General features: G+C 40.0%; 2 protein-coding genes across 4 annotated transcripts in view; one reads left to right on the plus strand and one right to left on the minus strand.

Annotated features, from left to right (window-relative positions):
• Positions 1-1,876: 1,876 nt before the first annotated feature.
• RBM12B (RNA binding motif protein 12B) lies at positions 1,877-9,439 on the minus strand. 3 transcript variants are annotated; one of them, XM_051785360.1, is made up of 3 exons: positions 9,296-9,439; positions 6,344-6,389; positions 1,877-5,647 (listed from the first exon to the last, which is right to left on the minus strand). In XM_051785360.1, the coding sequence occupies exon 3, from the start codon at positions 5,617-5,619 to the stop codon at positions 3,520-3,522; it is 2,100 nt and encodes a 699-aa protein (XP_051641320.1). In that variant the 5' UTR covers positions 5,620-5,647; positions 6,344-6,389; positions 9,296-9,439; the 3' UTR covers positions 1,877-3,519. The 3 variants fall into 3 exon arrangements, with proteins under 3 accessions (XP_051641320.1, XP_051641322.1, XP_051641321.1); XM_051785362.1 differs by having other exon boundaries at positions 9,292-9,439; XM_051785361.1 differs by lacking the exon at positions 9,296-9,439 and having other exon boundaries at positions 6,344-9,274.
• Positions 9,440-11,116: 1,677 nt separating this feature from the next.
• The window catches only part of TMEM67 (transmembrane protein 67), a 29,966-nt gene continuing 19,243 nt past the window's right edge, over positions 11,117-21,839 (plus strand). Inside the window, exons 1-9 of the mRNA XM_051785358.1 lie at positions 11,117-11,332; positions 13,279-13,367; positions 14,798-14,891; positions 16,304-16,403; positions 16,851-16,920; positions 17,016-17,090; positions 18,250-18,312; positions 20,657-20,811; positions 20,929-21,037. Of these exons, the coding sequence (XP_051641318.1) occupies positions 11,146-11,332; positions 13,279-13,367; positions 14,798-14,891; positions 16,304-16,403; positions 16,851-16,920; positions 17,016-17,090; positions 18,250-18,312; positions 20,657-20,811; positions 20,929-21,037 (942 nt within the window). The 5' untranslated portion in view covers positions 11,117-11,145. The remainder of the gene's footprint in view (positions 11,333-13,278; positions 13,368-14,797; positions 14,892-16,303; positions 16,404-16,850; positions 16,921-17,015; positions 17,091-18,249; positions 18,313-20,656; positions 20,812-20,928; positions 21,038-21,839) is intronic.

Genomic DNA, 21,839 nt, shown 5'->3' on the forward strand with positions numbered 1-21,839 from the left:
ACACATGCAAACAGTGATTGTGTACTATGCCTTGAGAAAGGAATGCTGAAAAAAGGCAGCCATGTTTCATTAATTCCCCCCTAAAACATTAGTAGCTAGGGTAAGAATGAGGGGTTTGTGTTCCTGAGCAGCTTCAAATTCCTTCTCACTACCTCACAAAAAAGTCAACTTCAGGAATTACAGGAAAACCTCCAGAACAGGAGAAACAGAGTGTTGGGCAACTTTGTCCTGCATGTATGATGTCTTAGGTTTGCACGTTGCACAGCACTTGTGTGACCTTGAAACTACAGATGAAAAGTCCCTGATTAAAATACTTTAGAACCAGAAGAATAATTTAGAATGTAATTACAGAATTAAAAGATACTTCTGCAAAGATTTTTCTTGTGGCATAAGTGCTTGCTGCAAGACTGACATTTCTCACTCATGTATTTTTGACTACTAACACCTAGATGATGCAGGCTTGTATCAATCTTGCTAAGAATATTTTGCCACTCTGTTGAAAATGCTGGCACATTCCTTTTGGGATTAAGGGTTATCTTCTTGTACTAACCAGACTGTGCTGTTACAGCTTCCCTGAATGCCTCAAGCTGCTTTGGTAGGTGATCACTATTTCTAGTTCTTGACGATAGAGACTGTTCTCCTTTACACCAGAATTTTTGGACAATGGTAGCAAAAGCAACTTCAGAGAAGGCATAACCAAAGAAACTTGCTGTGTTTTATCAACGTCACAAACTGCAGCATTTCATTTTTTATTCTTTTACTATGTGGATGGTACTTAAAAAGAAAGAACAGTATTTCAAGCCATGTAATTATAAGATGGCTTCTGATTTGTCCATTGTACCAAAAGTACAGTGCCTTCAAGCCACTAAACATCTAAAGTTATATAACCCTATTATCAGGAAATGCTGCCACCACACCATGCACCTCTACCACCTATTCAGGCAGAATCAGAATATAATGCCTATATATGCACATCTCAGTGGAGGAGAAGGGGAACAGAGAAGGACAGACACACACAGAGCCAAAGCACCAATCAGATAACACCTATAAACTAAGAATCAACTATCCTAGTAACCTTATTATTTCACTGATACACTGGCATCCCTTCCCAATTTCCCTATGCTTCAAGTTCATCTGTACATACTTTGAAGTACAGTTTTTGTATTTATAGACCTTGAAAAAATAATTATTTCTTTGGCCTGTCAATCAAACATTTCAGATAAACTAGTCATAAACTCTAATCTGGCTTTAAATTAAATACAAATTAGCTATAGAGCAAACAGAAAACCATTTTGAAATGCCTTGATTATGACCTCTGCCATTACAAGCTTTATGATTCTTTTTTATATGTTCACTAAGGGGGGGGGGAGTTTACCATCCCAAAAATTAATGGTATTTTATCAGTAATTACTCTTAAATTCTTTGAGAACAGGTGTTATTTCTAAAAGACATTCTCATGCTTTACTGGCAAAAAAACCTACTAAACTCTTCTGTCTTTCTGGCCTCCAAGTTTGAAATATCCTGTTGTATAGTAGCTGGAAGAACTTTAAAACCAGCAAATGATCTAAAGCTGACTAACTGGAGAAGTTACTTGCATTCATATTTACAACACAGCTTAGTAGTAAAGACACTGGCTTACAAAAATAATCACAATGAAGTTTTCAACATAATGATAATGTCAGGGAAGTTCATTTTGAGGATTCTCGTGTCTTTTACCTGCAAAGTCTTCTGGCTCCTTGATCTCTTTCATAGTAGCTATGAAATAAAAGCACAACTTTGTGGGTTTTATTTTAATGCCCTTTAAATTTACAGGATTCAAAGCCATATGATTCTGAAGCTAATTCCTACCAGACAGCAAAAAACTGAATATTAAGTGTTCAGAATTTAAACTTAGCCACATTTTTTTGGTTTTTGCTACATACACAGACCTTGCATTTTCATTCAAAATGCTTTTTTCTGGGCACTTAAAACAGAGAATGATATGCAGAGGAAATAAAGCTACACTAACCTTTTAAAAATTACAGAGCAAAAAATTCTCTTGATTTTGTTTGCTTGTACTTAACAGTTTATTTGCAAGTTTAGCAATTACGATGATGACTTTACATAAATAAAGCAGTTAAAATTTGACCCACCAGTGAGGGGGATCAACCACAGGCTGCCCAGAGAGCTCCGTTCCTAGAGCTATTAAATACTGAAGGCCTTGAGTAACCTGTTCTAGCGGACACTGCTTTGAGGAAGGGGTTGGACTAGAGACCTCCCTACTCCATGAATTTATGATTATTTGTATTGCCCAAGCAAAGGTTAAAAGTTTTCACTGCCAAGTTGCAACTTTGCTGTCCTAGTCTGAGGGGACTAAAATTCATGAAATTCTTTAGTACTCCAAATACTATCTTGTACAGTTGCAATGTGAACAAAAGTCCTTACCTACACAACCAAAGTTTCCAACTAAGCCTGAATTTTGAACATGCAGCTTTTCCAGGCTAGCTTTTATTTCTTCCTAAAATTTAAATATGGTGGTACCAAACCAATCTAACCAACATATTCTAAATGCTGACATAAGCATTTATTTTATTACAAAAGAAAATAACATAGTTGGTTGTCAGCTTGGTTACCATGACAGATGTTAGTCAAAACTAATCAGATTGACCTGGAGTGTATCCAAACATCATCAGCAAGCTAGTATTCACATTATGCAGCATGTGGAGATAAAATGAAGACCACTGAATCAGAATTCTTGATCTGATTTCAACATTCATTTTCTGACTCAAGTTACTACAGTGAGTGAGAAGAAAACCTGTCCAACTCCTTAATACAGACTGAAATCTCTGTAAACTAACTACCTTTTCTTCACTGTGTTGACAAACTGTAACAGTTCACTCTTCCCAGAGGAAGTAGCCAGCATCATTCTCACCAAGACCCACATCTGCTGAGCATAATAGTTGAAACCATTAACTATCCAAGTTTTAAATAGAAGACACACATTTAAATGGCAATTTCCTTTTTATTAAAAAAAAATTGCAAAGCCAGCTAATGTGAACAGGAAGCTCTTTTTTCTTTTTTTAACAGAAACGCCTGCAAACACATGAAACCGAATAAAACCTGAAGTTTACACAAAAGAAAACCCAAAAAATAAAAATCATTCTTTTAAATTTTAAGCTAACCTCAGGAAGAAATGTTATTTACTAATGCAGGTAGCACTGAAAATCTTCTATTTGAACCATTTGTGTGGTCAGTCAACCAGCCTTTATATTTTTATTTGATGCAAAGACAGAGGACATGGAATTAAAACAAACTAAAAAAACCCCCAAAGCATTACAACTCCATCCCTTTAGACCTCAATGTGTGACTTCCAGTGTCCTACAAACATTTCAACCAAGAGCTAAACAACTGAACTGGGTATTATTTACAACCGTTGATGGAAACTGTTTCTTTTGGATGTTCCAGGAATTAGAAAAAGTTAAAATAACTGTCAATACTGTCAAACCGAGAATGTTTTACTATAGAGCATCTTTTCCTCCTCTACAGCAAGCTCAACTTAACTTTCCGTGGACCAATCGGCCTATCATTCAGTTCATTAATAGCAGCCATAGCTTCCTCATAGTTTGTCATAGCAACAATGGCATCACCAGAAGGTAATCCTTGTTCATTGTACTGCACAGAAACTGACTCCGGAATCACTCTGTAGCCATAGAAAAAATCCAGAATCTCATTAGGAGTAGCTTTAAAAGGTAAATTTTTCAATAGAATAGGAACAACACGTTCAGAACCACCACTGAAATTCGGATCCGGCATAAATCTTCCTTCAGGAAAATTTCCCATTTTATTATTCCCAAACTCCATTCTGCCAAAAGGTTCACTGTCACCACCGAAATCCATGAGGGGTGGTGGACCTCTAAAATCCTTAGGAGGGCCCATGAAGTCCTCAGGGGGGTGTCTAAATTCAGAATGATGCCTAAAGTTCCCGGGGGGACCAAATGAATGCATGGGTGGCCCTTGTGGTGGCCCAGATGGTGAACTGACTGGACGGGAAAGCTCACCTCTGTCATATGGATGTGAATAACCATGCACTTGATTCGGTTCAGATAATGGTACAGATACACCAAACTTCTGCATCTGCTCTTCAGATATAAGTCTTATTAATACCTCTGTTCCCAAAAATGTTTGACGATTTAAATTTTCAGCTTTCATGGCTTGTTCTTCAGATTTAAACTTCACTAGTGCTTCTCCCAGTCCAAGTCCTTTTTCATCATAGAGTAAATAAATATCATCTTCATCAATATCAAATCTTGCAAAGAACTTTTGCACTTCAATTTTTGACACATCAAATGGAAAATTCCTGACATAAACACATATCTTAGGGCTGGAATGACCTTCCCGGTAACTTTTTTCTGATATAGCCTGTCCAGGATGATCTCTGTCTAGTGATCTTTTTCTCTCACAAGAATCGATTATTTTCAACATTGACTTTCTTGAAATTGGAAAAATGTAAACAGGACGATTGAGAAGAACCTTTCTATGACATTCCAAAGCAGCCTGGTATTCTCTCTCACTCCTTAACATCACAAAGGCATCTCTAGTCCTTTTCTGATGCTTATCTGTTAGAATCTTGATCTGTTTGCTGGATATATCCAGATCAGGGAAAAAATCTCTCAAATCTCTTTTCTCCACATTAAAAGATAGATTTCTTAAGTGTATGTAATATTCCTGGCTGGGAGATGAACGAGAACGCGTTCTTTGTCTCCTTGGTGATCTTGAACGAGAATGCCTCCTTGAATGCATGTAGCCTGAACTTTTTGGAGAAAGGTCTTCACAGAAAAAGTGATCCATTTCATCTGGCACATCCACCGTCCCACCACATTCAATCCACCGTTCCTCCGTAGTTGGACTAATTTCTATAAACCTCTGACCCATGTACTGTCTGTGACGTTTAAGTCCTTCCAAGGCATCACCAGGTGTAGCACATTTTACCAAGCAATCACCATTGTTTAAACCATTGCGGTGCTTTATCAGAATCACTCCATCCACACGTATCCCAGAAAGGAAAGCACGTACTTCCACTTCTGTTGCAGCGTAAGGTATACCACGTAGAAATAAGTAACAGTCATCTGGGTTAAATGGGTGAGAATCCTTTCTTAACTGATAGTTTGACTTAGGTACGCCCATATCACCGTGTCTTGTGCCATTGGTATGAAAACCAGCCTCTAGGCGATTTGGTGGCCCGTAACTAGGTTTTCTTATTCCTTTTGGAGAAGCTGTGACTAAATGTGGCATGTCTCCAACACTTGATGCACCAGAACCATTAGTACCTGTTCTTCTAGAGCTAGACATAGTTTCTCGTCCCCCACGGTCAAATCGTTTCCGGCTCATTTCTATGGTATTCTGCATTTCTGCCTTGCTGCTGAGAAAGAGCTCTACGCGTGAGTCCTTGATAAACCCTCCTGAACAGCTCATGGCACGCCGTGCATCTTCATCTGTTGCAAATATAATAAAAGCCTCCCCAAGCTCTCCTCCAATAATATGCACACCTCCATCAGGAATATTCAATCCCAAGAAGAAACGACGAATATCTGGAGGACCCGCAACAACAGGAAGCCCCTGTAAACGGATGACTACAGCCATGCTGAGCTCAACCCACAGCAAAAATCACCTGCAGACAAAAAGGTACACATGATAGCACGTCTTTAGTACTCAGCTATTACAGTATCTTATCATTTAAGAAGCTAGAGCCGTTTTAATGAATGCCCTTGTCTCAATTGAGAGAGAAGGTATCAAAACACCCACAAGTTCACAAGAACAAGATTAAAACACAGTTCACTGAATGTTGATTAGTCAGAACAATCAGCTACTCCACCAGCACACGTGCACAAATCTATCAATATTCCCTATCCTAAGGGCAACAAAATCCACCTAAGTCATTCCTCACCATCCACAATACCTAAAGAACACATCAAGTCTTTCATGGCATAGTGACTGTATGCCAGAGATCTCTACCCAGTCCTAAGGAACAAAAAAATCCTGTTTCCTTTTGAACAGGACACTAGTTGATAAAAGGAGAAAGGAAAAAGAATAACTATGTCATTGAAAATGACATAATTCACAAACAGTGATGCCTTTACTGCTTTGACAAGTTGCTCTACCCAGTGATCAGTTCTGTTCAGTAATGTATGTTTTCTCAGCATTCAAAGAAGTTGTCTCTTTGACGTAGTCAGAGTATTAACTGCAGCAGCCACGAGCACTCAGGAGAGCATATCCTAGTTCCCAGCCACAAGTACGTGAGGAAAAAAGGCTGTGTATGATCTTGTCACAATACTCACTGAGAAGTGTTAAGCTTTTGGCAGCTTACCTGTTTCTGCTTTGGAGACCTGATAAATTCTGTAAAATCAACTTAACTGTGGAAAGAAAATGAAACATAATTAATGGCTGATACCTGTACTTTGCTTTACATACTGCGCTACACTGCTGCAGCTCATCCATAGCAGTGGCTACACTAAAGCCAAACATGTTATGAACCCATGTGAAGAACTCCTTCCACGTTCCAAGATGCTATGCACTGCATCTTTGTGTTTCCATTTCAGAAGCAAAAGAAATTCAAAATTTAAGTTGACTTCTGGAAACGATGAAAATACGATGAGATTACTTGGTCATTGGTTGTGCCACACTGAACTGTTGCAGTGAAACAGACTGCCAGTGTATCGAGGGAACAACTCTCAACTGAGTCCTTGAAGGATCCTTAAGTCCATCTCATGATTAAAGGACGTGTCCATTCTTCTGAGATCCACCCGGTTTCAAGGTTCACAAGAGTATGCTACTCACCAGTCCAGCACTACACTTAATGTACACAGTGAAGACCATCAAATGAAAGAGCAAAATATCCAACAAGGACAAACTTTGGAAAGTACCTGAATTTACAAAGCCAGCTTCAGTATTTTCCCTGTATCTTTACTGTACTGCACTGCTGTTCACACATAAGAACGAGAAATGCTCTACTACGCTGACTTAAACATACCCTGATTTTCAACATTATCTAACATCACAAATAAATAGCACAGTACTCTGAGAACAAACACAAGCTTCTGTAGCAAATTACCATATCCCTTTAGAACAAACACAACAGCCCAACACTCCAAGCATTTGACAAATCCCTCCTACAAACCAACACCCTTGCTCAAAGCACCAGATCCTGGTGACAAGTCGTCTATCAATAACTGTAACTGTCACTCCAACTGAACTCAGCAAAACAAGAACAAAGTCCAAATTCTCTAACTAATGGGTTTTATGTCACTTCTACATCACCACTTTGCAAGCACAACAGAAAACAACTGCCTATTTAGTAACTTCTCTAAAGACCATCTGTTCTCTGTACTTTTGTGGCAAGTCGACTCCAGCCAGCAGCCAAGCACCCACACAGCCAGTTGTGCACTCCTTGTCCCCATCAGCAGGACGGGAAAGAAAATAGGAAGAACAAAGTCAAGAGAACTTGTGGGTCAAGTGTCATCAGTGAGGAGAAAAATGCAAAACAAAGAAAATCACTCATTACCTCCTACAGGCTGACTGATGCCCAGCCTACCTTCAAATAACAACTGCCTTGGGAGCCAAGAAAAAGTCCCCTCAGGCAACCAAAACCATCAAAATATTTCTTCCTCTACCTCAGTTTTTGTTGCTGAGCATGACATTACATGGCACGGAATATCTCTTTGGTGAGTTTGGGTCAGCTGTCCCAGCCATGTCCCCTCTCAGCTTCTCGCCTATACTCAGCACACTCGCTGGAGTGGCAGAGTAGGGAAAAGAGATAAAGCCTTGACACTGTGCAAGCACTGTTCAGCCACAGCCCAAAACACTGATGCGTTGTCAACATTCTTTCAGCCACAAATCCAAAACACTGAACTGTATGGGCTGTTGTGAAGAACATTAACTCCGTCCCAGCCAGACCCAGAACTTTACGTCTCTTCTCAACAGATGCAACGGCAGTGCCAAAAAGCATGGAGAATTCAAGGGCAGAATTTTCATACAGCACCGTCGTGTCTTGAAAAACCAAATCCATTGCCCTGCTACGTCATGATGTATTTAATCTGTAGTACTCCTGGATTTCACAACTCCACATTCTTATCCCAATTTTTAAACATCATTCACAACAGCTCTCCTCCGTATTTCTTTGGTGATAAAGAGCAAGTTCTCCATGATGCACCAGGGACACAACACACAACCTTCAGCGGTGAAAACTAGACACAGTGATTCCAGATCATGTGATCTCTAAGAAGTCCACAAACAAAAATGCAAGTTCAAATAATAAGTTCTTACTGACTGGATATTAAACAATCAAGCGTGGGTAGAAAGTACAGACAAGCCATCCAACAATTTAAAGTGAATGACCAAAAGCAATGATTTGTCATGAAAAGTAAGACCAATTCATTAACTCAGCAGAGACTCAGAGAGCAAGGATTTGGAGAACAGATTGACAACTTCATGCCACCAATTTAAAAGCACAGAAGCAAACACAGTTTTATGAAATTTTATATTTAAACAAAGCTGACCAGAAAACACTACTATACCTATTCTTCCACAGCCTCGAGAAATTTCAAATACCATTAAAGCCATTAAAATAAACCCACAACTTGTAAACACTGTGGGAAACTAAGCCTGCACTAGACCAGTATTTTAACCACAACGTTCAGAGATTACATTATCTGTATGCAAGCTAGAAACAACATACGCAGAAACACTCTGACTATAAACTGGACCAGTGTAAAAATAACCGGTAGATCAGAGGAAGATTTCTTATTCTGTTCTTCAAAATAAGCCTAAACAGTGGAAGCAGGCTGCAGCTAATGGCACTTTGCACATCGCTGGAGGAAGACGCAACTGAGCTCTGTAGCTGGGCCGGCTGGGAGCACCGCTCACTCCGAGCGCCGCCGCCGCCGCAGGACCCGGCCGGGCCGGAGCGAGGGGCCGCGGGCGGCAGGACGGGGCACGGGCGAGGGGGACGGGCCGAGGGGAGGCCGCCCTGCGCCACACGCGCTCCGGGCCCAACAGAGCTGGTCGTGCTCCGCCGTCACGGAGAAGCCCGGCCGCCTCTCGGCACCGGGACAGGACTGAGGGAGTCACCAGGAGCGGGGAAAGGGGGTGGGAAAGCCGGCGGCACGAGGAGGCCGCGGCCCGGGCAGCGGGCGCGCAGCGGTTCCGCGAGAGTCGAACTCCCGAGAACCGGCTCCCGGTGCAAACCCCGAGCCGCCCTCAGATACACGCCGCACCCGGAGAGGCGGGCGCTGTCCCTCACGCCATCCATCCACGCACCCACCGGACTGGCGCTCGGACGGACTCCGCAGCTCTCGGACGGACTCCGCAGCTCCCGCACGGCTCCGCCAAGATGGCGCCGCCGCCGCTGCCCCCCCACACCGAGGAGCGGCTGCGCCGCGCGAGCGCTTCCGGGCCGCGAGCCCTGCCGCGCGCCGCGAGCGCGGGGCTGCGCGCGCACCCTGTGGGCGGGGCGGGAAACGCCGCTGCCCCGTGACCCCGCCCCCTCCCGCCTCTGCTGCGCGTGCGCCGCCCATGCGCCCCCATTCACCGTGATGCCCGCGCGCGCCGCAGGTAGTGCGCATGCGCCTTGTGGCCCGGGGGCGGCCCTGTGGTCCCGTTTAAATAGAGCTGTATAATGACCAAACTGTGGAATGATAGAGCTGTACAGTGCCAGATCGGTATATAGAGATCGGTCACACGGCGGGCTGCGGGACTCGGCTGTGTTGTGCGCTGTGCTCAGGCTCATACCCGCTAGTGCCGCATCTTCCCAGCCTCAGAACTCGGGAGCGGGTTTGCGCTCACCGCTGCTCTGCCAGTAACTTCTAACCCAGCTCGGGCTGGCTTAAGTCTGGGTTTTGGAAGGAAAGGCAGGCAGGGATGGGGGAATGGCAGAGGAGGAGGAAAGGCTGTGTAAAGGGAAGGGCAGAGGCAGGACTGTTGGGCAGGTGAGGTAGTTATTTTATCCTAGTGTTTATTCCACCTGCCTTTATGTATTCTCCTCTATATTTCTATGCTTATTCAGCACTTGTCTGCTCCATTTTACATAGACAAATAATAAAAAAACCATGTTATTTTTGGTAGATTCATCTAGTAATGCTGCCGATTTTAGGAGCTCTCTAAACACACACAATATAGTTTAGAAAGGAGACATTGCTTATCCTGCGCAGGATGCAAGGTGGAGGTTTCCACAAATCAAGCACACCAAGGGATAAAAACTAAAATCTTTTAGATAGTAAAATTTACATGAACTTCAGCCTGGGGACAGATAATTCGACTTGAAGATATCAGTAACTCAAGTTTTTAAAGCCTTGTTGAGCCAGCACAAGAAATCCAGTGAGGAATAAAGCATTTGGTGCAATAAGCATATAGGCTTCCAAGCAATGCTAATATAGAGAATTGTAATAGTTAGGCAATTAGCTTGCAGGACAGGGGCAACAAGGAATAATTAATACCCAAGGCATAAAGTACCCTGCAAAGTTTTGGTAACATTTGAAGGAATGGGACAAGCAGCAATGGGCAGAAACTGTTGCACAGGAAGTTCCACCTGAATATGAGGAAAAACTTGTTTACTGTGTGGGTGACCATGCACTGGAACGGATTGTCCAGAGAGGTTGTGGAGTCTTCCTCGCTGGAGATATTCAAGAACTGTTTGGGCACAATCCTGTGCCATGTGCTCTGGGATGATCCTGTCTGAGCAGAGAGGTTGTACCAAATGACCCACTGTGGTCCCTTCCAACCTGACCCATTCTGTCATTCTGTGGAATGGGAACAAGAACGTCCTGACAAAGGTGAAAGAGGTAAAGGGGAGTTACTTCGGCTGTGTATCCATTCCTCTAGGCATTTTGTGTTTTCACCTTGTTACCAGTTTCCTCTCACAGGGGGGAAGTTACAAACAAGTGTTACATTAGTATGATACACCGTTCTAGAGACGAGGTACAGGAAAGCGTAATCCGGGGTTCACCGTGCTCTTGTGTCCTCCTCCTAATCTCCCACAGGCCAAACAAACCCCTGTGCAGCCCACACCCTAATCCCGGGTTTGTACCACTCCCTTCCCGCCCACCCTGCGGACGCTTCGCGTACTGCGGCGGCTGGCCCGCGGCGCTCGCCGTAGCGGTGGCGCGCGCGGTGGCCATGGCAGCGGGGGGCCGCGGTGCCGCCGCCGCCGCGCTGCTCGTGGCGGTGTCGGTGGCGCTGCCTCCCGCCCGCGCCTTTTCCGTCCCGCTCCAGCGCCCCGCCGCCTGCGCCACCGACCGCTACTTCGACAGCTCCCGCCTGGCCTGCGCGCCCTGCGGAGCCCACCAGCGGCAGAGCGCCGGCGGTGAGCGAGGGGGGAGGCGGCGCTGCCCGGGCCCGGGCCCGATCGGGGCTCGGCGGCTCCGCGCTGAATCCGACTCCCAGCAGCGGGAGGCGCAAAATCGGGGCTCAGGCCGTGGCGGTGGAACAGTAGCTCTCAGAGGCGGATCTGAATTCAGCGAAAAGCACCACGATGCCGCAAAGACCCAAGTGGGCGCAGCACAGCTGCGATGTGTCTGAGATACAGCCCTGAGAAACGGCTTTTTAAATAAAGCCTTTTTTAATAAAGCCTTTCTTAATACTCTTTCTTTCCTCAGGCATTTGTATGGTTATGAGTATTTGCGTTTTCATTGGTAAAATCTCACAGAGCCCTGAAATTATGTTCTTGAACACTTCGGTAACTTTAAACTGCTTGTCAAAGGTTGAATGTGTGAGATGTAGAGATCCTCAGGCTGTGCCCGTGCTGGTCCGAGTCCCACACGGGAGCTTGGAGCGAATACAACACACCTTGACAGTACTAGATGAAAAATCCAGATAGTCAGTCGCTTTCTTTAGGGGATAAGAGTGGGAGTTCACTGTCGTGTACAGACACAAATTTGAGACTAAGACCCAACAGCATCTCTCTTCAGAGCTGGTACTTCAGTGAGAAGCAGTGATGTGGATGGCTGTTTTCACAACTGCTGTGTAAAAGCTGGTCACCTCTTCACCGCCAATATGACACCCTAAAGAGTAGTCCTGTAGTTTACTTACAGAAAAAAATACCCTGTAATCATTTTCCGATCTTATAATGTGGGTGTCTAGATCCATAACTCCCCTTAGGCTGAATCTTCCTCCAAATCAGGGGCTTCAGGGAGAGATAAATTCCAGGTGGAGGTCAAGGGTTTATTTTTTTTCTTGGAGCATCTGACTGGAGCAGTGTAGGTAGGTGACATTTAGCCTGCTCTTTGCATGATGGCTGAATTCCACTTGTGGTTGCACAAGTCTGCCCATACACTCCCTCGATAGCTCATCACTGTGGATTCTGCCATCAAGCAATATGCCTACAAATTCAGGTGTTGTCACAGTGAAATCACAACTCAAGGCTCTTCACTGACATAATCCTATTGGTCTTTTTTATAATTATGAGTGGTTCATCCCTTTGACAAATGTTTCTGTGCAACTGATCACATGAGGATGCACTTTAAGGCTATTAAACTTTTCACAGAATTTTACATTATTTTTACATGCACAGTTCAATAAACTTAAGTAATAATAAATACAGTTTATTAGTACATATAATCAGTTTTGGTTTGTAGTATGTGTTCCAAATTATGGTGAGAAGTCTGATAGACTGAAAAGGTTTCTAAAAAAAAAGAGTTGCTGAGGACTAGCAGATGTGCACGATGATGTGCTATGAAAGTAGTGTTTCATTTCATATTAAATGTTAGGTATGTTCTGTTAGTTACTGAAAACCATTCAATGTAAAGTTTGATCCCCATGCACAATTTTAAAAGCTTTGCAAATTTAAAACAGCTTCACATACGACAGTTAAATTTTAAAAAACCTTTGAATGTAAACATTAAACATATTTTGTTTTTAGGACTGACTTCCTGTGGAAATAGTCAAAACTGTATACAAACATATAATGCTGGTGGTGTAGAGAGAATGGGCTGAGAAAGTCACTGTGGCAAGATTTAGATTGAGAGATTATATCTGTTTGGTTTAAAAAAAGAACACACAAAACACAAGCTCGAGATTCCTGTTGCACCCTGGTGGATCAGTCAGCCTTGTAACACTTTCCTAAAATATCTGTGTATGAATCGTAACATGGACATTTTCAAAAAGCAAGATGATTTTCATCCACATCTCAGGTGTTTTGTGTCTGTCTAATAATCCATATTGATCTCTTGGGAACAACAGCAGTTCTTAGCATTCTGTAAAAAACAGTCAGTTTTATATAGATTAAAACTGCATTTGCTTTGTTTTTTTCAGGTAGTTCCTGTGTATGTGAACCAGGATACAGGATGGTTTCCAGTGATGGTGGGTTCTCTGTTACTTGTGAAAAATGCCCAGAAAATATGGTAAGTATTGAACTTTTCATGCTTTACCATAATAATAATAATAACTTTTTAATTTTAAATTTCATCCTGATTGCGAGTTATTTTTCATTAATTTAAAATACTTTTGCATTATGGTCTTTGCTTGGGAATTTTTAAGACCATACTTACAGGTATTTTTTTCAATTTAGAAGTATTTGTAGTAATTCATATATTTAATATGTAGTATTTTTTCTCAATTTAGAAGTGTTTATTATTATGATTTTGCAGGCATTTTTTCATTACAAATTTGACCCTGCAGACAAAATAAGATTTTAAATGTTAATTTCCTTCCACTGCTTTTTCTTTCTGCTTTATGTTATTCTTGTCCACACAGCTCTGTAGAATGTCAAAGATAGTTTTCAGTTCATAGGTATCTTATTTGATTATTTATACAAATCCTATTATTGTAATATTTAGACTGTATCTTTATAGCCCCGATACTTCTTTTTACTCCAAAATGAGCTGCTAGTATTTTGTTACTTTAATTACAAATACCTTTGTAGTTTGGTCAGTTCTTTCTACCATTCTTGACAAATTAAGCTATAATTTTGAGCACTGAGCCAGAGACACCAGGCTTAGCCAGCTTTTTCCTGTCATAGTAAATAGAGAAATATTTTTTTGTAGCAAATCAGCTTTTCAGGGTGAAGCCTTCCCAAATACTTCTCTTTCTTCAATAAGTATAGAACTCTTAAGAGGCCAGCTTAGTTGCCTGAGTTGGGTGTTTAATGGGTAATGGGCATTGTAGGTAATTTCCCTCTTCTTTGCATTTACTTGCTAAGTTAGACAAAGACATTGACAAATATTCTTTGGTGATTTGATCATTTGCTATTTCTTTCTCTTTCTTGCACTGGTGGTATTTGTCTTTAATTCTACTGGCAAGGCTTTTGAAAAGATAAAATGATGATAGTGGAGAAGGGAGTAACATTTTGGGTTTTATCTGTAGTGCAGTTACTTCATAATATAAAGTAAGTGTGGATGTGAACTGTTTGAGTATGAACAAAATTCCATGCAATTATGTAAGCTGCTTAACTTAGAACTCCTCCATATCCATTACTTCCATATATTTATATGCAAATATGTCTATTATTATGTTTATTTATTTTTCTTTTTCCAGTGTAGGATGTCTATATCTCTTTTTAAACCTTCTACTTTTAATTAACTCTTATCTTCACTAAAGAGTGTGAGCTAACAGGTTCAGAAGAGCTGAATTTCTTTTTAGTCTGTGTCTGCATAGGAATTGCTTTTACCAGATTGTTTAGCCTTTTATTTGTCTTTAAAAGCTTCATGAACGTTACCAATGTTTTATGTGAACACATTTTCTGTAACTAATGTCTGGATAAGGCCAATTCTTCACAGATATTGAGTGATGTCTATATTTTTGAAAATTCTAATAGTTTTATGTTTTATTTCAGAGCGGAGTTACTCAGGATGGGTGGAATTGTATTACTTGCCCTAAAGGCCTGACTTTGGAAGGCAAATGTAAATGCCTCAATAATGAAATATTAGGTAAAAAATTTATGCAAGTTATGAGATGATAGTACTTATTTTATATATTTGAGTTTACTAAGACATGCTCTTCTGTTAAATAAGAAAGGAAATTTGACGTATGTTTACATATCTGTTGCAAAAATTCAGCTTTCCTCTTGATCTTAATTGTCATTCCTGAAAGACAACAGATAAATCTGTACCATTGCACATTGCAATAAAAATTATTATGTAAACATTCCAAAAATGAATACTGATGTATTGCTTCCTTTAAACTTATTGGCACTGGATGGAAGCATTAAAATTGGAATAAAAACAATGTTATGAAGTATATAAAGCAGAAAGGAATTATATATAAGAGTACATGGGAGAGAACAGCCTGAGCAAGCCAAGCAAACTGCTGTGTGTTAGTATCACTGGATTTCTTGCTCCCCTGAGACACACACCTGTATCTGTGGTTTTCTATGCCGTGCTTCCCCATAACTTTGCTTCTTACTTAGTTGCAGATGACTCTCAGTAGACAGAAGAATAACTTTAATGTTAAAATTAAAACCTTAATTAGTGTTTGTGTTAATTATATTTTTGTTTATTTTGCATAGTTAAAACCTAAAAGCAAAGTACAGTTTTCATCAGGAGTGTAAAACATAAGAGCTCCTGGGACCCCTGGTTTTCCTTATTTTCAAAGACATGGCATGGATGTAATTCTTTGAATAAGTATTTTAAATGTCCACTTTAGTTACATTTCTAACAGAGTATGTTGGAGAATCAGTGTTTTCCAGATAATTAATTTTAAATTTCCTAGGAATCTGAAAAACAATGAATACCAGTCTTCTTCCTTAAACTTCATGAGAGTTACAAAATACATTCTGAGCTTTTATAGTAAAATGTTGAGAGCAAAGCTGATTCTGTAATTTAACATGCAGGAAGAACATTAGTATTGTCATTTTTTTATTATTTTATTTGGTTTGGGGTTTTTTTGTAATTAGACTTGAAATCTCTTGCTAAATGATTTAGTTGCTGGAAGATGCAGTTTTGAAACTTGAGATTTGTGACATTTGCATGAATCATTTCAGATGAAGTTTAATTATTTTTTTTCCAGTAATTTGTAAGCTTGACATTTTGAATTTTTGCTTTGCAGTGAAGTCTTGGTTTGAAATTCGGTTCAGAATTAATAGCAAAAGAACAAAAAAACTACACATGAAATGTTGCCATTCTCACTAAATTTAAGCTGCATGTGCATAGCTATACACAGTGTACACATACACACATAGTGGAAATTATTTGCAAGTTGTGCTCTTGATTTTTTCAGAATAAACTCTCTGAATTTATTGTAGATCTGCACAGACACTTGATTTTTCCACACTTTTCTTAATCTGTGTGACATACTGTGAATCGTGCAATTTTATCACAGTTGCTTTTCTTTTCTACTGAAGTGGAAAGAAGCATCGATGGCATCTTGCTTAACGAAGCATTGTGCATACGTTGTAATGGAAGTGAGCAGTCCTTCTCTGCTTCAGATGCATCGGGAAGTAGGTGGGTGTTCTTTGCCTTTTGTGATGATAAATTTGAACGGGTCATGCTCTGTTTAAATGGAACATCCTTGAGGAATAGTCTGTATCTTCGGGATGACAGTTTCGAAGGCAGTGAATTGGAAATTGTCAACTCCATATCAAACTCTGTTTCGTGCTCACTGAAGTCCTTTTATGACCAGCAGCTTGGTTTGTTTGTCTGGCTTTAGTGTGACTAGAAAGCAGGCTTTGAATTGGAAGCAGAAATAGAATTCTTATTTTGATAATTAACTATTTGGTTTGTTTTCTACTTCACTGATAGTAGAAACAAATAGGTAATAACTTTGGAATTTCAGAACTAGGGAAGCCACTGACGCTGTTATTGGGCATGCTATGTAATCAACTTTCACTAAGTAGCAAATCTCATACTTAAGTGCATTTTAAGTGCATTCTTCATGTTTGTGATCCATAGGTGTGTAAGATGTGAAAAAACATTCATCCATGTAAGCAAGTCTTGTGACTGCAGCAGCCCAAACATTCTGGTAAGTAGAATGGTTATTATATTGAAGTTCAGCAGAGAAAAGTTATTTTGACAAGTGTGTAAATTTCTATTTTTTTATTCTTTTATTTCTTTCAGACCGGGGGATTGTGTTTCTTTGCTCAGGAAAGTTTACCCCCAAAGGGAGTTGCAACTGTTCGTTTTGCACAGCTAGTGAGTATATTTATTCTAAAACATTTTTAAGCTCTCTTCATTGTTTACTTTTAGTAAATATTTTAAATTCCAATCCTGAAAAAAAAAAGGTGGTAGTTTGTTGTCTGATTTGCATCAAGATAGAGTATAGGTATGGAGACCAGGCAAGCACTGTTCTAACAGAGTAAGGTTTTAAAAATTCATGCCCTCTTGGAAACTGAAAAAGAGAAGTAATTTACATGACTTCAGTATCAAAACAAGTAGCATGTGGTCTTTTGTATTAATTGTGTGCATTTAAAGCACACTCTTGTATCACAAAAAAATACTGAAGAGTTTTTATTACTATGTAAAATTGGTATTTATGTAAAACATTTGAAAGAACATATAAGGATTGAGCTTACATCTTCAGCTTAGATCTTATAGAAGAAAATGGACATCTCTAAAGTTTGAAATTCTGTGTGAAGTTGCTGAACTCTTGAATTGGCTAATGAATGAAAATATGTTCTATGGAGAAGAATGAAGGTATTTTAGCTAATGAACTTTTGTTGTGAAATCTGCTCACAGTTAGGACCATTTTCTGAATTCAGGAAATGCTATGTGGTTAAGAAATGTGTTTTACTTCCTAAATGAATGGATGTTAAAGGCTACTGCTTGAAAGAAAGTAAAAAGCAGTCTTCAGTTTTCCTGGTATCAAATAATGGTCTTACTTCCTGAAAATGCCATTTTGTAAGCAATATTTTATTGAGAATATGGTTTTTTGATGGCTTACAGTATTTACAAACACTGCTTGGTTCAAATGTAAGTTGTTAAAAAAACCAGGTTGTGAAATAATTAATTTGGTAAATTTGGTCCTGAGTTAAATTTACCAACTCAACATCTTACCCTTGAAATTGCTAGTACTTGCATTGTGTAAGAAAACTTCTTTGTCCTAGAAATCCATATTGAAAGCTTAAATATTCCATCTTGTTCTGTACATTTTGTCTAATTTAGTGAAGTGAAGGAAATTATTGCATTATGGTTGTGTTTTGAACTGATATTGTTTGACTGAGATATTTACAAAGGACAGAAAGCTTTTAGAAAAAAATAAGTAGCATCTTTTGGCTGACTTAGTTTTCCAGACTGTTACATTATGGATAAATTGTTGTGAACAAAGACAGTGAAAAAAAATCCTTATTTACAGGGTATAACACTGACATCTGCGTGGTTTCTGAAAAACCTGCAGTCCTCAGCCTTTGCCTGTTGGGTGAGTTTCATGAACATTTGCAGTTTGATTTTTTCTGTAGAAGTAGAACCCTCTATAAAAGCATGGCACTTTAACTTTTGGAAGTCACCTTGCTTATTTTTAAATAATATTGAGGACAGTCAATGTTAATGCAAGTCAACAGGGCTGGAATTTTCACAAGATGAATGGGGTTAAAGAAGAAATCCCACTTTAGTCAGCAGTATGTGAACTGTCACTGAGCATATCCAGGAAGGGATCACTCATAAAATTAACTTCTTACATATTCAGTATTGATTGGCACCTGGTCTTTACCTTGTATTTGACTTTTGGTTATTAATTTTGGTTTGTGATGTAGAAGGATCACCATAGAACCATCCTTTTTAGTTTTGCTTGGCTTTGCTTTCTGTATGCAAGTGTTATTTGCCGTTATGTTGCTCTGGGTGACAGTAAACATGGGTGGAAGAGTGGGTGCAGCAAGAGAATCACAGACACTTGTGAAGGGGATATGCCTCTGCCTCTTTTTTTTACCAACTCTGTTATCACACATGCTCCTTTTCCTTCTGCATTCCACTCCTCAAAATCAGATTTTAACTTCTCAAGCCCTACTTTTTCTTCCAATCTGTCACATCCCAAAGGGTTACCTGGCCTACTGGTCTCTCAAGATCACAATAGTGGATTTGCAGAATTCCATAATACACAAGCACACAGAGCCTTTATTTCCTACATTTCCTTGTTAGAGATTACTACAAATAGCTACCAGTAAAGTGAGTATACTTACAATTAATAAAGCAAGTATATGTGTATTCCAGTGGTAGCAGCAATCAGTAGTAGCAACAAGCATATATTTCAATATTACAATCTACTACAAAATGATCACTAGTAAAGCAGCAAATATGCTTAGGATCAATTACCTATATGCATGCCTATGTATATATATTATTCAAAATAGTACCAGTACCATACTCACTAAACCACACCCAGAAGTGGGGCCTCAAAATTGATGACAGTGAAGTTTCACTTCAAAGATGATCCACATTGCAGAGTCTGGAATCAGCCAGGCATCCCCAGCATGGTCTGATAACTTGCCTAGGAGAGCTCATAGAAAAGTTTGTGTAGAGGACATTCTCTGTGTGTTAGAGAGATTGAAAGAGAGAGACCACAGGCAAGGACAGAGGTCACTCTCCATTTTGGGTAAAAAGTAAGTAATTTTTGTATCACAGAGACATAATGCGGCATAGGACAGCACCACCTGGAGCAGCCAAAAGATGGTGGTTTATATTCTCTCAGGCTAGTTTTTGTTTTTTCCAGACTGTTTTTGTGCTCTTTCATCTACAACAGTCAATAGCAGTTGCTAATTCCTACTCTTTTGGAATGTTTTCCCTCCTCTAGAATCCTTTTCGTGCTTCCAGATGATAAGTTGATGTTACAGTTCCTTGGTTTTGTGCTTATTGATGGTATCTCACGAGGTCTCTGATGTACCAGAGACATTAGGTACCCACCTGCACTTCTCAAGGATGTTTCAGATTCCCAGGCCTAGTTCCTAGGATGGCAGGTGTTCTCTCACTCAGTGTCTCATCAGACTCTTGTTCAGTATTTTCCCAGATCATCTTTGTGGCTGCTCCCATCATCATCTGGTAAACACAGCTCTGAGATGTATTCTCCTACTTGTCCTATTCTTTTTCACCGAGACTGTCCTCATTGCTAACATAAGTTTGTCCTGTGTGTCCTCAAGCTGCTCAGCAACTCAGAGGTGCTGCCTGAATGTAATGTGCAGCCACGGATCTGACCCAAACAAAGGGAGTAAGGAGGTGGCAAGTTAGCCCTAGTGCAGTGATCACTGCACAGAGATGCCAGGCATCACCTCTGCCTAGCACTTAGCACTGGTTTGTTTGCCAAAACTGAACAAGGTATAGATACAACATAGTTTAGGAACAGCAGGATAGAAAAAGTACTGAAACTGAAAAGAAGATATTTACAATACATGCAACTATAGTTGTCAGTCTGAGCTCTTTGATGGAGTCATCTTTGTCGTATAGCCAAAGCAGTATTAAACATTTTGATTCTTACTTTGTTTTCTAAATGCAGATTTTGACATTTCTGTCACATCATCACATCATAGCTGATGCAACTAAAATAAACTGAAAAAGAGAGAGTATTGATTTTACGCTGCCATCTGCAGACCTATAAAAATATGATACCTGAATACGTGGGAGAAAATACTAGGTGTTTACAAAACAAAATTCCTTTTAAGTGAAAACAAGGGTTTAGGAGTGGCTTCTTAAAAATAGCATTAATTTTATGATTGCCTCGTCAAAAGGAGGGGTAATTAAATACTTTTGTGTGTTCTTGTGTTTCTACACTGCAGTTGTACTCAAATGTAACAGCATGCCAAGCTCTTGGAAATATGTGTGTGATGAATATGAACTCATTGAGTTCTTCAAGTACTGATGCCTGTGGTTTATTTCAATATATTTTTATCGGTACAGCAAGACTAGGCATCAGTCATTCAATAGCCTACTGGTAAGTTGCCTTTTCCATAACTTTTGGTCTTAATTAGCATTTTATGGAAATTATTCTAAATGTTCTTTGATGAAAAATATTATGTTTCTTTAGAGAAAATATTGTAATTCTTTTCAGGAGGCATAATCTTCCATGGCTATATTATGGTGATCAACCAGGATTAGCTTCTCAAGTGCTTGAGAAAAATCATTTCCCTACAACCTTCAGTTTTAAAGGAAGAGATAAGGTAAGTTTTGGGTAGTAGACATGGGAAAGCAGACATTAGGAACAAGACATAATCACATAGAGAGGCTTAGATTTATTATAGTTGTGACTCTACTAAAGATATATTTTAGGCAGTCAGTGTAACAGAACTCACTGTGAGATCTTACGGAAGAAGGCGGCGATCTTTGTGTAAAATAATGTCTAGTAAGATGATTTTACTGACACTCACACATTTGCTTTGCTTATGCTCTCATACCCACATTCTCATAAGGCCAAAATGTGCTTGCCTGAGTGGTCTGACCAGGATCAATTGTGTGACACAGAACAGAGGATGTCAGCTATTAAGTGTTCATTGTGTCCCCAAGGTCCTGGGTTGGCAGCAATGGACTAGTAATTAGACAAATCTTTTATACCCCTTAGGAGTTACTAGTTGTTTTGCCACTGTCCTTTGCTTCAGTCTTATTTACTTCAGTCTTCATAAATCTGAAGCAAAATTGGTTTTTGTCTTTTTTCCTTGTTTGAAATACATTAATCCTTTTTTCAGTTTTCCTGGTGAGATAATTGGAAGAAGCGGGATATATGTGGTGTGCTGTAACTTTGCTGCCCCCCACCTGAGATACCAAAGTGCAGGGTCTTTTGCTGACAATTTATCTCTGCCACGGTTTTATCACAACCCATTTCTCAGCTCTGTTGCTGGGAATAGTGTTCTTCATCATTGTTATGTGGTGTTTAACCCTTTTTTTCTGTTGCTTCTGTTGTGTACACACACATTGCTCTCCCTACTTCATTTATACCAACTGCAATATTTGTTACAAATCTCTACA

Source organism: Manacus candei, unplaced genomic scaffold, assembly GCF_025592945.1.
Source record: "Manacus candei isolate 608988 ecotype Guabito, Panama unplaced genomic scaffold, ASM2559294v1 h1tg000019l, whole genome shotgun sequence".
Taxonomy (NCBI): Eukaryota; Metazoa; Chordata; class Aves; order Passeriformes; family Pipridae; genus Manacus; species Manacus candei.

Bases quoted from the DNA above. Each gene is read 5' to 3' on its own strand.
- RBM12B (XM_051785360.1), bottom strand. From the start codon at position 5,619: ATGGCTGTAGTCATCCGTTTACAGGGGCTTCCTGTTGTTGCGGGTCCT.